General features: G+C 44.3%; 1 protein-coding gene across 13 annotated transcripts in view; it reads left to right on the top strand.

Moving 5' to 3' along the window:
* Positions 1 to 1,489: 1,489 nt before the first annotated feature.
* The window catches only part of GPATCH2L (G-patch domain containing 2 like), a 78,428-nt gene continuing 64,489 nt past the window's right edge, over positions 1,490 to 15,428 (top strand). For 6 of the 13 annotated variants that reach the window (XR_006939501.1, XR_006939500.1, XM_046942551.1 and 3 more), the window contains exons 1-5: positions 1,490 to 1,545; positions 2,526 to 3,196; positions 9,772 to 9,836; positions 13,107 to 13,283; positions 13,645 to 13,724. Coding sequence is in view for 11 of the 13 variants with exons in the window: in XM_046942551.1 (XP_046798507.1) it covers positions 2,538 to 3,196; positions 9,772 to 9,836; positions 13,107 to 13,283; positions 13,645 to 13,724 (981 nt within the window). In the remaining 2 variants the exon portion in view is untranslated. Of the gene's footprint in view, positions 1,546 to 2,097; positions 2,432 to 2,525; positions 3,197 to 9,771; positions 9,837 to 13,106; positions 13,284 to 13,644; positions 13,725 to 15,428 lie in introns of all 13 variants that reach the window. The other 7 variants (XM_421283.7, XM_004941813.5, XM_025151107.3 and 4 more) reach the window with 4 other exon arrangements.

A 15,428-nucleotide genomic window follows, 5' to 3' on the forward strand; every position in this document is an offset into this window, starting at 1 on the left:
CTTGGCTTTACTCTGATGGCCGCTGGTGATCTATAAATTGGGGAGATAATAGGCACATGCTGTGACGGAAGGAGGTGCAGATTTAAGGACAAGGGAATTGCACAGAGAGGTTTATCTTAGAAAATAACAAAACTAAGTTCCATCCAGATGTAGGCATTTCATGTATATCCAGATATACAAATCCAGATACGTAAATTCAGTATGAAATGGAGTTTTGGTACTGAGTATACCGATCGCCTGCATCCTACAATTAAAAAGAAAAAAAAAATCAAGCAGCTAAAGGGGAAGCACATGGCAAGAGCAATTCAGCTTCTATTAGCAGCTAATGGTCTGTGGAGACGTGGGCTGGGACTCCGACAATGGGACCTACCAATGCACAAATCTTCAAAAAATCAATAAGAAACACCAGCTTTCAGCAGGGCGTGTGTTACTTCCATTCACAAGCAGGCCAGGGGTCAGATAAGCCAGGGACTGATATTTCCATAAATAAGAACTTCATAAACCAATGGCAAGTGATAACATACACCCACTAAATCAAGGGATGCCTGCGCGCCCAGCACTGGGAGAGGCCTTGTGTACCAGGCCTGGTTTCTGCTGACTCTAGAGCTCTAAAGTGATCTGTAGGGTGAAATACTCAAACACGGGCAGGATATTCACTGGGGGAAGCGTGGTTGTGGGTTTGGTGATATTAAACCTCAGCAGTGAGTCCTGCAGTGACAGGGCCTCATGGACAACTCTCCTGCCTGATGTGGCACTGCATCGAGGCACCTCATGGTTATCTCCAGCCAAGAAGGGTCTGCTTCAAGGAACAGAACACTTCCTGTGCAAGTGCAAGCTGAGAGAGCTGGGGCTGTTCAGCACAGGCAAGAGAGGGCTGCAGGGAGACCTGGGAGTGGCCTGTCAGTATCTAAAGGTGGGCTATTAGAAAGAAGGGGACAGACTCTTTAGCAGGGTCTGTGGTGATAAGACAAGGGGAAATGGTTTCAAATCAGAACAGGTCAGATTTAGATTGGGTATAAAGAAGAAGGTTTTTTACAATAAAGGTAGTGAAGCACTGCAACAGGTTGCCCTGAGATGCAGTGGATGCCCCGTCCCTGGAGACAGTCAAGGTCAGGCTGGATGGGGCTCTCAGCACCGTGACCAAGCTGCGGGCATCCCTGCTCATTGCAGGGAGTTGGACTAGATGGCTTTTAAGGGTCCCTTCCAACTCCAACGACTCTGGGACTATGATTCTGCGAAAAGGCTCCAAGGAAGGATTCATGAAAAGCGATAACGGCTAACGCGCCTATCCTGCACAGTGACTCCTGTCCGAGCACCTCTCCTCACTAAGGAACGGTCTGCAACTGCTTCTAACGGCCCGCAGCAGCGCTCAGGCAGAGCTGCACACGGCCCCCTCAACCCGCCGCGCTGCCGGGCGGCGCAGCGCCCCACACCGGGCCAGCCCCCGGCGTCAGGCCCGCCCCTCGGCGGGGGGGGGCGGGGAGGAAGTGGCCCGGGAAGGCCGGAAGCGCTGCTGCGAGGGGCTGGCGGAGCGGGCGCTGCCCGGTGAGTGGGGTCGGGGGCCGCGGCCCGGCGGTGGGGTCGCGGTGGGGCGTCGGCGCTCGGCTGCCGGGTTGGGGGCGCCTCTCTCGGTCCGGCCTCGGGGCGCGGCGGGCTGTGCCGGGCTGCCCTGCGGGGCCGGGGGTTGCCCGGCGGTGCGTGGGAGAGCGCCGGCGTCTCCTCGGAGCGGGGAGCGGGAGAGGCGTTACGGTGCGGCCTTCCGGGCGCCTGGACCGAGGAGGAGGCCTACGGCAGCCAGTGCTGCTCCGGGACGGGGCTGCGGGTGTTCTGGGCGAGGTGGCTGAGTACGAGACCCTGAAGTGCCAGAGGTGGGGCGGCCCGGCGCGGGCGGGAGGTGGAGGTCACGGGCTGTGTCGGGAGTTGGGCCGTGTCCTCAGGATGGGCTCACTGGCAGTCCGGAGGTGGAAGGGTTGGGGATTTTGCCCCTAACAGCTGGGTCTTGGTGTTGTAAGGAGCGTGGGGCCCCATGTATCTTATTTTGCTGCTGAACTGATGCTGATTTGCAGACTGTGTTTTTGCTTTCTGTTTTGCTCGCAGCTTTACTGCCTGTCTACTTTTTGGAAGACTTCAGTCTGCTTGCTACAGCTGCTAACCCTTCTTTGTGGCTTATAGTAATTGACACAGACATACCAGGTAGCAAACTGGTTGCAGGCTCTCTTACCCTTAAGATGTGTAATGGAACACATTCCTTCCAAGCAAAAGATACAAATGTAAGGCCTTTTCAGACATGGAGCACTTGACCCACCTGCTGCAGTGGTGACATCGCTGCCACCGTGGTTAGAAGTGAGATCTGACCCCTGCAAAAGGAAGGAGTGAATGTTAGCCCAAGAAATAGCAGTTATATTGCATTGTTTCTCCCTGGCAACTCAAAGTAAGTGTGTAACTCGGATGTAGTATGCTGTAGTCTAGTGATGTGCTTGTGACAGCATTTACATTTGGTGCTAACTGTTTGCTGTCATTTTTAGTAGGCATTGCCAATGGATGAACTTGTGCATGACTTGGCGTCAGCCTTAGAACAGACTTCAGAGCAAAACAAGCTGGATGAACTATGGGAAGAGATGGCCTTAAGCCCGCGGCAGCAGCGACGCCAGCTTCGCAAGAGACGGGGTCGCAAACGACGCTCAGACTTCACGCATCAGGCAGAGCATGCCTGCTGCTACAGTGAGGCCTCGGAGTCGAGCTTGGATGAAGCTGTGAAGGATTGCCGTGAGGTGCTGACAGCCAATTTCAGTGACTCTGATGACATGGCAGCGGTCAAACGACATCCAGCTCTCAGTGCCACCCTGAGGAGCAAGCAACACTCGTGGCATGAGTCAGACTCCTTTACAGAGAATGCACCCTGCCGGCCTCTTAGGCGCCGCCGGAAAGTCAAACGTGTGACATCAGAAGTGGCTGCCAGCCTCCAGCAAAAGCTCAGGGTGTCAGAGTGGAACTATGAGAGGGGCTGCAGGTTTAAGTCAGCAAAGAAGCAGCGTCTTTCGCGCTGGAAGGAAAATGCCCCGTGGACGTCATCCAGTCGTGGCCTTTGTGAATCGGGAGAGAACAGACCCTTCCTCAGCAAGGGGGGAAGGAAGGAGCGGATGGAGTGTGAAGCTGATGAACAGAAGCAGGGCTCAGATGAAAATATGTCTGAATGGTGAGGTCTTCGTTTCTTCCCTGTGCTAGAGCTAGATGGCTGCCTTGCTTGCAGCTACTTGTAAATCCTTGCTTTTGGAAGTTCTTCCTGAACTCATTCAGTGCTGTTCTTTTTTTTGAGGAGGGGAAATCCCTCAGCTACTTTAAAAGTTTAGACTCTTTCCTCAACAGTTTTTTCCTGTCAGTGCCATAGTGATGACTCAAACGCTTTCTTTGAAAAGTTAGCATTATATATATACTTATATTGCACAATATTATTACACAATAATTTTATTATTGTTATATTACACAAGCAGCTCTTTGAGAATTCTGTGGTCCTTCTGCTACGAAGTGGGGTGCTTGTGGCCTGAGGTTTGGCACATAAATCCACTGTTGGTGTTTATGTTGTCTGATGGATATGATCTGTTCGCAGTTTGTTGTTTTCAGAATTTACCATAAGCAGTAATAGAGAACTGATCAGATAATGAATGCTAGCCCTCTGTGCAGGTACTGTATGAACCTCAGTCAAAACATCTTCTTTGCAGTTCTACATCTCTGCTATGGATTTAGAATAAGGTTCTGACAGGCTAGCTGTGGCAGGAAAGCAGTGAGAAGATAAAGAAGTTGGGGAGAATGGAATATTTGCAGGGTAAGTCTATGAACAGTGAAGTGTGGCTTATATTTGTGTCTGGTTTTGAAGAACTGATGAACTAGTGGTACAGTTTTATACAGGAGGTGAAAACGAGAAGCATAAATGGCATGGTCTGAATTTGTGCATCACTCTTGAGAAGTTTTTCCTTTGAGTTTGATTTTTATTCTCTCCATAGAAGGTTCAGTGTTATAAAACTCCTTCTTTGCCAAAAGATTTTTCAGATTAGAAGAGAAACAACTGCTGCGAGTCAAATGGATGAGTTGTAATGAATGGCATGCAGAAAGGAAATAGGGACTATCATTGTTTAAGAAGCAGGAGACATTCAATACAAAACATTTTTTTTTCCATAAAACTGCTGTGGGACATTTTGGAGATCAAAATTTGTATCTGAAAGGGGGTTGTGGAGGGTAGATCATCCACGGGCAGGGGCTGATAGGCATTACAGCCGAGATGGAAGATCTGTCTCAGGAAGTCCTGAAACTGCTGGCTGCTGGAAGCTGTACAAATGTGCTGAGGAAACGGTCAGTCCACATTTGTTACAATCTCGTACTTTTCACAAGTATTCACTACAACAGACGCTGTCAGAGACAGTGAATTTGAGAAGTATAATTGTTTGCTTTGGTGTAATTGTTCATGTATTCAGGTTCATTTAAGTGTTCTGGCTGTCTAGGTACTGCACTTTGTCAGTGGACGGGTGGCATGCAGTTATTGAGGGCTTTTAGCTGGAAGTACAGACTCCTCAAAGGTACTTTCTGAGAGGCTGTGAAAAGCATAGGCTGTAGTACATCCTTTCTGTCCTGATCCTAGAGATCACTAGTGCATTTTTATTGAACCAGCCTTGTAGCTAACTGTTAAGAAGATAGAAGAAGCAAAAAAAGTGATTTTTTTTTTCATTGAGAAGTTGTTCTTTTTTTAGGTTAAGAAATGGGGGAAGATGGGCCTTTTCAAGATGCTAGTGAATGCCTTTTTGGTATGAGCTGCTAAAAACACTTTAATCTTTTCAGTGCTGTATGCTGGCAGTCCAGAAAAGGAAATGTGCTGAGTAGCCCCTGAATGGTGCATGTTGCTAGTGATGGACTGAGAGATGCCCTTACTTGATGCGGCAGTGATGGACAGTGCTCCTACAGGTTTTTTTTCTACCAGTCAGAGTCTGTTCCATCATGTCAAACTTGAACTTAAACCAGCAGGCTTTCATCTAGCCTTTATTTGTGCCAGAATTTGGAAGAGCAGATAAACAGCTTTGTCAGACTGTACTTGAGGACCGTGCTGAGGATATCATTTGTTCTGTCTCAGTTGTACCTTGTTCTCAAACTAATTATTGTGCAAGTGTCTGCATCAAATGCCATTTGCCTTCCACTGCCACTTCCACTGCCAAGTCTTTGAGATTCTCTTCAGAGATCCAGAGGTCAGAATATTTGACCTCTCCAACACCACGTGTGTGATCTGTGCTGTGATTCACTTGAGAGGGTCATAGAATCGCTAAGGTTGGAAAAGACCCACAGGATCATCCAGTCCAACCATTCGCCCTTCACCAATGGTTCTCACTAAACCATGTCCCTCAACACAGCATCCAAATGCTCTTTGAACACCACCAGGCTCAGTGACTCTACTACCTCTCTGAGCAGCCCATTTCAGTGCCTGACCACCCTTTCAGAGAAGTAGTATTTCCTAACGTCCAGCCTGAATCTTCCCTGGCGCAGCTTGAAGCCATTCCCTCTGGTCCTATCACTAGTCACCCAAGAGAAGAGGCTGACCCCCAAGTTGGTCAGAGTTGAAGAGAGAAACACACACAACCCTCTTTGCTGTGGCCTATCCCTTGCAGCAGTGAAGGATCACACTTGGTCTCTGCTGCTCTAAATATAGCAGTTTGCTGCTAGCAAAGTGAAACTGGCTGTGCTTACCTCAGCCTTGCTCTGCTGTTGCTTCTTTTTCTGCTACCATGAGAGAGATACTTCGTACAGCTGTATAACATGCATAGCATGAGGAAGGGAGAAGAAAATCAGATACCTAGGAGAAAGAATGGTATATTGTCATTACAGGGTGAGAAAGTGACTAATAAAGCTTGCAGCACCTGGAACCAGTCCACTGTGATCTAGGGATATATGGAACAACTTGATACTGTATTGGTTCCATTTCTGTTCATAGAATCACAATCATTCTGGTTGGAAAAGACCTTTAAGATCATCAACTCCAACCATCCACCTAATTCCACTGCTAAACCTTGTTGCTTCCACATCCACGTGTCTCTTTAATACCTCCAGGGATGGCAATTTCATCACCTCTTTGGACAGCCCTTTTCCAATGCCTAGCTACCCCTTCCATAAAGAAATTCCTCTGATAGCCTCTCTGAACATCCCCTGGTGCAATTTGAGGCCATTTCTTTTTTGCATTATGTAGGAATAAATCTCCTTAAATGATGAAATTCTCAGCGTTTTCTCTGCTTTCAAGAGAGCTCCTTGTCTAAGTCAGATCAAAAGTCTACTGTATCAGGAAATAAATTCTCATTCACTGAGAAAGCTTTGGAAATGTATGTTTAATGGGGAGTTTACTTGTAGACATGTACCTGGTCTACGTGAAATGAAATATTTGAAGTTGCCAAATTTCAGCATGCACTGTGAAGAGGACGGGTGTGCAGGAACGTGATGTGACTCAAAGCCTGACATTGATAATTGTGGTAACAAGAAGCAAGTGGTCTTCGTTTAAATAGTCATCTGCATGCTTGCACAAGAGTGACAATTAACTGCTAAGGTAACATGCCCTTCTTTCTCCTCTAATGCTTGGAGATTCCCTGCAGCCATAATATAGCAAAGGGAAATTATAAATAGAGTGCTGAACCTCCTCTTGTTGGTCTAAGCTAAGCACTCTCGGAATGATCTGGGTTGGCTTGAAGCCAGAGCAAACCATGGTCGAGAGTTGTTCGACAAATCACTTTGAGTGATGTGCTTAGTAGTGAGAGCTCTGTTGTTTGTCTGATCTACTCTCAAGTGCCATCACTTGACTTTTTTGAACTGGTCATTGCCCTTGCCCACTGGCTCTGTGTGACTTCACTGGTTTGCTGCTGATGTGTTTTGGCCTGGGATTGTAGCCAGTGCTTCTCAAGTGTGTAGTGCAGTTGCCTTTACCCTTTGGAAGAGAGCTATTTTCCTAACAGCCTGCAGTGGCAGTCGAGAGCCTGGCTAAGCTGATGAATTGGAACCCAGTCTCTCGGTAAAGAAAAAATTCCTCTCTTGGAAGGCAAATGACAGAGACAGAGTGTTCAGCTTCCCCTCCTCCTCCAGCCCAGCCTGACCTTCTGCAGCCCCTCGGTGCCTCTTGTTTTCTTATTTTTATGGAAAATCAATATCCCTCCTGACACAAACAATAGCTCAGGAGAAAGAATAAATGGGGTAAACCTGAGATCTCTGTCCATCACCTCTCACTTTAACTCCTCCAAACTATTTAATTATAAGCATGCTTTGCTCCAGGTGTTTGCAACAGTGAAATTGCTAAATGAGGACCATTTTAACCAAAGATTGCGTGATCAATAACACTCTATAGCAGTAGGTTGTCGGATCAATAGGATTCATTATTTCATGGTTAAGGTAAGTAGCCTCCTTTGCAAGTGGAGGTCATTAATCAGTGCTTACTGGACCTGTAGAAAGGCTTGTGGAGGAGTCTAGTTTGTGTTCAGCCCTGAAGTGTGAAATGGTATAGAGCGTGAGTGGGATCCATGAAAGTTGATTCAAGTAAGGCATTGGCAATAATGTGTATCTGTAAGGAGCAAAGGAGCTGTCACTATGACAGAATGCTTAAAGTGCAGTTAATATGATCTGGAATCTTACATAACACCTCTTCTTTTCTCTGGCACCTTTTCTCCGATGATGCTAATACCCATATGCATCAGTCCCTCAAATCCTTGGATTTGAGAATCCAAAATTCTCAAAAGAGAAAGCAGACACACTTAAGATTTGTCCGGGGTAATATTGTGAGTTGGTAGGAGAGCTAGGAATGAAACAAATGACTCGTGGTTATCAGTCCTTGGCCTAATTGCTTTGTTGTGTATGTGGGAGGGTAAATGGATGGCCAAACTCTGTCATGGATTGAGTTGGAATTTGATATTAACTTACATACTGAAATGTGGGAATGATATACAGACCATTCATCCTTAAAAATTTGTATGACCTTTGTACAATGATGAAGATGCAGAGTTTGTAGATATCCAGCATGAAGAGTTGATTTGGCTGCACTCGAGAGCATATTTTCCAAGAGCAGTAATGTGCTCCAAAAGTTTTATTAACGTTTAAATAATAAAATAACACAATAGAAATAAAATTTAATAACATGATGAAACTGGAAAGGTTTAATTATGTTCCTGCATTTATTTGGGGTGATGCTTCTTATGATCACTCATCCTTTTGTTTTGTGAGTTGAGGGGTTTTCTGTTGCTGCTGGTGTCAGTATGACCCAGTTGCCTTGAAGCAGGCCAGAGAGCTTTGTAACAATGCATGCTCCTCAATCAGAGCTTGATTCTAGTTCTGACTTATGTGATGTTTGTATCTCCTATCAGACCTTAGTACTAAGGGGGTGGGCAGTAAGTAGGTACCACTTGTTCTGATATTTCTCAGTTAAATTGGAGGAAGTATTACCTGAAGTGCATTTCAGCCCAGAAGGCCGATCCTGGACAGCATCAGAAGAGGGTTGGCAGCAGTGCGAGGCTGCTCTGCCCTCGTGAGGGCTCATCTGGACCTGTGTCCAGGTCTGGGGGCACCGCATGGGATAAATGAGGAGCTGTTGGAGCGGTTCCAGAGGATGGCTGCAAAGATGATCAGAGGGCCGGAGCAGCTCTCCTATGAAAGAAGGTTGAAGGGGCTGAGCTTGTTCAGCTCAGAGAAGAAGAGGCTCCAGGGAGACTTCATTGTAGCCTTCCAGTACTTAAGGGAGCTTACAAGCACAAGATGGACCAACTTGTTCACAGTCTAGTAGTGATATGACAAGGGGGAATGGCTTTAAACAAAAAGAGGCGAGATTTAGGTTTGATGTAGGAGGAATTTGTTTAGAGGATGGTGAAGTGCTGGAATAGGCTGCTCAGAGAAGCTGTGGATGCCTCTCATCCCTGGGGACATTCAAGGCCAGGCTGATGGGACCCTGAGAGTCTGATCTAGTGGGGGGCAGCACTGTCCATGACATGGGGTTGTGACTGGGTGGGCTTTGAGGTTCCCTCCAACCTAAGCCATTCTATGAAGTGCCTGAGGACTAATTTAGTGTCAGCAGTAGAGCTGTCGGATGCTTGGGGCTGACTTGAGCGTGTATTTCTGCTGCAAGTTTTCATCCAATTTTACAGTCAACACATTAATTTCTACTTTGGTTCCTTGATTCGAGAATTAAGTCTCTTGTAACTGCTTCAGCAAATGCAAAATGCCCAGTGGTGAGTGGCATTCAGCTGCAGCAAGTCATGCTATGCTTTTTAGCTGGAGAGTTACAAACATACCTGCTGCTCTTCCCTGCAAAGGAAGTAGAAGTTGCTGTAGATTGAAGAGAGGCTTATGTATTTGGCTAACATGTTGGAGAAAAAGGAATCTGAAGTACAAAACTTAAAGAGACTTTTCAGTATCTGTTAAGTGACCCAAGGGCAGTTAATTGCACTTAATTTCCTAGTGAGTATTCCAGACAGTGTCATAGTTAGGTTATTAACTCTAGTACCCAAGGCAAATGCAAGGTATTAATTACTTTTTGGTACCTTAGAAGTAGACTGGATACAAGATTTTGCTTTTTGTCAAGAGCTACAGCATTGCTAGGATTGGGAAGCCATCATGACCCATGCTAGAGCGAGCCATGTATGTGAAATGCAGCAATACCCAATTTCTGTGACGTACAGCACTGTGAGCTCAGAGAAACTAGTAAACTGTTTGTTTTGTATTTGCTGGGGTTGTAACAGTGTTTTTCTTGTTTGTTTGTTTTTGTTTCAGTGAAACCAGCAGTGTATGCAGCAGCAGTGACACCGGGCTATTTACCAACGATGAGGGCCGCCAAGGTAACAACCATCCTGAAATTTTCCTTGTGTTACAAGGAGTTTCCCTTGCCTTTTTTAAAAGTGGATCCAAAGAAAGATCTGAATTTGAAGGCAGACAGGGAATAGAGAGTGTGGGGAAGAGTCCAGTGGCTGGGAGGTGCTAGAAGTTATCAAAATGATCTGAGGCCATAAAGGTACGGCTTTGGTAGCAGTACAGTCTTGAATATCACAGAATCATAGATGTTGGAAGGGACCTCTGGAGATCATCTAGACCAACCCCCTGCTAAAGCAGGTCCCCTACAGTAGTTTGCATGGAAAAGCGTCCACGTGGGTCCTGAATACCTCCAGAGAAGGAGACTCCACAACCTCTCTGGGCAGCCTGTTCCAGTGCTCCATCACCCTCACTGTAAAAAAGTGTTCTTTCTCATGTTCATATCAGATCTATAACATTTAGTATACCAAAAAAAAAAAAAAAAAAAAACCCCAAAACAAAACAACCCAACCCCAAGAAGCTACTGTTATGGCAAGGCCTAGAACGACAAGAGAAGTTTTATAGCTCTCCATCGTGAAAGAGTAAATTTCACAGTCTATTTCTATAGATGTTTTAATTGTTATCTACTTACCACTAAAGCCCGATCTGTTAGTTTTTTTTTCCCAATGGAAAGGAAGAAACAACTCCAAAATAATCAGTACTGTCAAGTCATCTGAAGAACTATACTAAGAAGAGCCTTGCTGTTGTGTGTGGTAGTTGAGCCTAGTTATCTTCAAGGTCTATTGTAGAAATGGTTTCTGAAGGCTTTTGGGTGTGGAACAAACACTGATTTTATTTACCAGTGACAAGTGTTCAGTTTATGGGAGATAAAGTAGAAGTAAGTGTGAAAGCACTTGTAGTAGGCATGGGAGCAATCAAGACTGTTGTATTTGGAGCAGGTGGAGTATGACCCTGGAGACCTGTAAGTCTGTGCAGCTTGTGCTGGTGTGTATTCTGTCATATGTCAAAAGCTATAATTTGGATGAGATCTCTCCTGGGAATATGTGAGTGCTAAAGGAAGAAGAATCAGTAACTCAGTAGGAAATGCTGCTTCCACTTGTTACTGATCCAAGTGTCTGGGTGTGAGGCAACACCATGCTAGCAAATATGCATACTTTTTTTTTCTGATTATATTGGGCTGTAGGGCTGATGTGTTGTGGCTCTAACACTTTGCCTAGGGTAGCAATTTCAGAGATCAGCTTTGCCCTTTGCTGAGAAATAACAGTTTCCAGCATTCTGTTCTTCAAGAGCAACAGAAAAAAAATGTCCTGTCCCCTGTTTTTGTGAGTAACTCTACTGGGGGAGCTGAAGTTAGTGAGCACCTGCATATCAGACAGTGGCATCGTGTGTTGACTGAAATGTTGAAATTTTAGCTCATCACTCAAGACAGTGTTGGTGTAGACCATGTGCATGTTTGCACATATGCATACCTGTAAGAAGTTTATGATCACCTCTGCCTGTTCAAACTATTTATACTGTAATAGCTTTCTGGCCAAGGTGTTTTAGCTTATGACAAAAAGGGTTGATAATTTCTTAAAAATTTAAATGTTGCATTTTCTAGTTAAATAAGGAATACTTTCCTGTCCTTCTTTTAGACAGTTTCTGGTCATAAGGAAGTAAGTGATAAACAACAGCTCCTTACTTCAATGAGATGAAGAGAGCACAAAAAACTCTTTTGTTTGGTGACAGATCATATTAGAAATAGTTTTGTAGTCAGTTCCAAGCTGAATAACAGGAAATGTGAAATAGCAGCATCTTAAATTGAACAGAGCTTTTTTTCTCTTCTTCCGAGGTTATGTCATGTAATGTATTTGCTGTCACTAATTAAATTAGTTATATTTGCATTTCCAGCTTCCAGTACATTTTAGTGAGTGGGGAATGATCCTGGTTTATAATTTTATTGCAAGTTTTTTGTTAAATGAATCTCTCAAGGTGAAATTTGAAGAGGTATCAGCATATGATCCTCACTGTTAATGTTTGTCTGGTGGAAGTAGTGATTTGAGGTATGATACTGCACTATGATCATAGATCCAAAACTTTGGGGATATTTTCATATGTATTACGGTCACCTACAAAGAACTAGGCAACTTTACGTGGTTTTTGCTTGAAGGTAGGTAGAAGTGTGTGTGTGTGTGTATGTTTATGTATATGAATATAATCGTCATGCATCAGTTGACGAAGCATGCTTATCACAGAAATAAAGAGCCATTTCAAAGCTTTGGGATTAAATGTTCTGGCTTTCCTAGCTGTTAATGATTGGCGTTGGTTATGTGTGCTGCTTTTTCTGTTACGTGTAAGATTGCAAGAGTCTTACTAGGATGAAGTTTTTTTCTTTTTGTAGATAAAACGGAGCTCAGTCACAAATAACGTGATTTGGTTAAGAAAGAAAGGAGAGTAACTGGGAATACCTGAGTCCTAATGGTAGGCAAATGAGTTTTCCCTAAGTCAGTTGTGTTAGTAGAATTTTAAGGCAAGATGAAGTACTTTGCAATTACACGGTACTGTTTCTCAGTTGGGGTACTGAAGATCTTCTTTGTCATCTTTCTTTTTTTTTTTCCATGTTGCTCATGTGCTACTACTCCCAGGGGCCTTTTGGCCAGGCAGGTTTACCATGAATGGTGTCTAAGGCAGTTCACTATTAAGACTGCAACTGTATTAATTACAGTGGTCGTGCTTTGTGGAGACCTTGGTAATGACTTCTGCTGCTGCTGCTCTACTTTTGCAGGGAAGATTTTAGTTCTGACAGATAAAGTTGTTTTTTTCCTGTTAGCTGCTGTGGTAGGAGATCTGTTTCATCAGTGAGTATGTTCCTTTTGCTTATCCAATGAGCCTGCTGTCCCGTTGTGAAATCTTTCCTGTGGTTGCCTATAAAGTGTGCCAAATGATTGGCCTCTATTTCTGTCACAGTAATTACTTCAGTGAAAGAGATGTGCGTTAGACATCACACAGCATTGAACTAAGGTTGATGAGATGCGTCCACAACAGAGTGCTAACGCTGCCCTAGGCAGGTCTATAAAGAAGGCTTTGTTCTATAGGGAAATTCTGTAGACTGAGTTGGATAATTTAAAGCATTTAGTGATATCCCATAGTTACTGCAAATGATTGAAACAGAATACAAATATAAGGTTCTCTAGGAATGAATTCCTAATGGGACTTTCAGCTGTTGTTCCACATCCAAAACTGCCTACCTGTAGTACTTTGTGGGACAGCCACAGGGCACACTGGTTTTTCTTGTGGATAATTTCATTCTATTTATTTAGGAGACGATGAGCAGAGTGATTGGTTTTATGAAGGAGAATGTGTCCCAGGATTCACTGTCCCCAACCTTCTTCCCAAGTGGGGAGCTGACCACCGATCTGAAGTGGAACGGATTGACTCAGGCCTGGACAAGCTCTCAGATTCCACGTTTCTCTTACCCTCACGACCAGCTCAAAGAGGTGAGTTCCATAAGGAATAAGGTGTTTTGGATCTTCTGATGTGATGGCAAGAGTAAATTTCACTCATTAGGTGCTGCAACGTAAAATGATATTGATGATCTGTTTTTTGTAATGATCCAATTAAAAACAGCTGCATTAGTGGAGGAGATACCGAAGTACTTATCCTTCAGAGTCCCTCTGTTTTGTTTATGGTTTGTTTCTTGTTAAATAAAGATTTTGAGTTGTGAATTAAAAGTCGTATCTACTTCTTGCAGATTGAGAAACAGAGGCAGAAATACTGATTTGACCACTAAACCAACTATTTTTCCTGGCTGTTTTGCTGGGAGGAGTCTTCAATTTTCATGTGTTTGATATTTTTCAGGATTTCACGCTCGCCTGAACCGCCTTCCAGGAGCTGCTGCCCGTTGTCTTCGGAAAGGTCGAAGGAGGCTCGTTGGCAAGGTATTCCCTTTTGCAAGACAGTACGTCTGTATTTGCATTGCTGATTAGTACTGCAGTACTATTCTAAGTTAGCACTTGGGTCCTTTCCTGCAGAAAGGGGGCACTGTACTTTTTTATTTCATAAATTCTTTCATTTGGTTAACTGCTTTGATTGCTGGAAGCTGATTGAGTGACTGTAGATTTTAAGATAGATGTGGTGGGGCAAAGAGAGTTGGTTAGTGCTAAAATTGATATGAGAGGAGGTCTGGTGGTGAACGATAGAAGATTTAGACAGAGAAAATGATGAGGCATGAGACTTTTTTATCCCAGTAACACCTACAAGGGCAGAGAGGTTACTCTAAGGTGAAAGAAGGTAAAATTGTAGGTATATGCAGTGTTACCCAAAGCCATTGACCAGGGCTTTTATTGGTAGGGCAAACTGCAAACAAAATGCTCGTCCTGTTCTTAAGGAATAAACAATACTTGGCAGATGCCTGTCTAAAAGAAGGAGGCACCTGGTCTGGATCTTGAAGTGTGGAGTGCAGTTGTCTTCTATAAAAGATGTTTATGAGGGTGGAGGTTGTTGTGTGTTAGGTTCTACTGAGATGTGCTCTTGAATATACTGGCTTATATTCTTAGTTGGCTGTCTTGAGAGAGTTTGTTAACTCTAAGGAGTGTCACATGGGTCTGCTTGCTAGGTGAGTGTGATTTCTTCCTCAGAAACCGTTGTCACAATTGAAAGATCCTTATTTGCCCCTTCTTCCTTCCACTCACCTTGCTTAGTTATAACAGGGGCTTAAAATATGAATCATCAGCTTGCAAGAGACTGGCTTTAGGTAGGTTCCTCAGGCCGCCTGGGTCTATTGGCAGCACCTCTAATGATCCAAATGAGAAAGATAATATTTACTTGTTTAATTCATCTTCATCACCTTAAAGGGATCTTTGTCATTTGCAGCGGAGGTCACTGCTCCCCCTTCCCCATCTCTCTCTAAATTGTAATCATAAATAATGAGTTTCATTCAGAGCTCCCCGCCAGCGAGCTGCTAATTACCAAAAGTACGGCTTGTAATTTACACAGTAATAAACCGTAAATTTAAACATTACGGCACTTTAAGTTAATAATTTTCCTGCTGTAACAAATAGCCCATCTTTCACCCCTGCTGTTACTACTCCCCCTAAACTTTGAATGTGTTTTGCCTACGTAACATGGCAGAAACTGTGAAGAATCTTACCTGTGTGTTCTTTTACCCTCATTTTCAGACATTCCGCAAAGCGCATTTCTTTTCTGGAGGTAGTTGCTATGCAGATGTGAACAGCTGCTGTGTCAGGCTGTGTGTGTATGCCGATGTCAAGCATATAACACAGGGCAGTGTCTCTCAGAGTAAAAATAATGTGCTTGCAGAGTAAGCCCTTTCTCCTGGGATACACCTTTCCTTTAGCTGTTAGGTGTCCTCGTGCTAAATTGCTGTTTTCAAAGAGGGAGAACTTCATGTTTCCTCTTTGTTTCTTTCACCTGTACTTGATGAATCCCTTTCCCCTTTGGCTGGAGAGACTGGATTCAGTTTTGTGAGGAACATTCTTCTTAGTATTTTAGAATACTATTGTAGTATTCTGTCTCTCAGCCTGCATGTGGCCCAGCTGACACTAGTGTAAACTGGTTCAATTTCCCCCATTCTTAACGTGTCCTTGTGCTGTGTGCTTTGTGCTGGTCTAGTCCTTGGTGCA

This window comes from Gallus gallus, chromosome 5, assembly GCF_016699485.2.
Source record: "Gallus gallus isolate bGalGal1 chromosome 5, bGalGal1.mat.broiler.GRCg7b, whole genome shotgun sequence".
In the NCBI taxonomy this organism is placed as follows: Eukaryota; Metazoa; Chordata; class Aves; order Galliformes; family Phasianidae; genus Gallus; species Gallus gallus.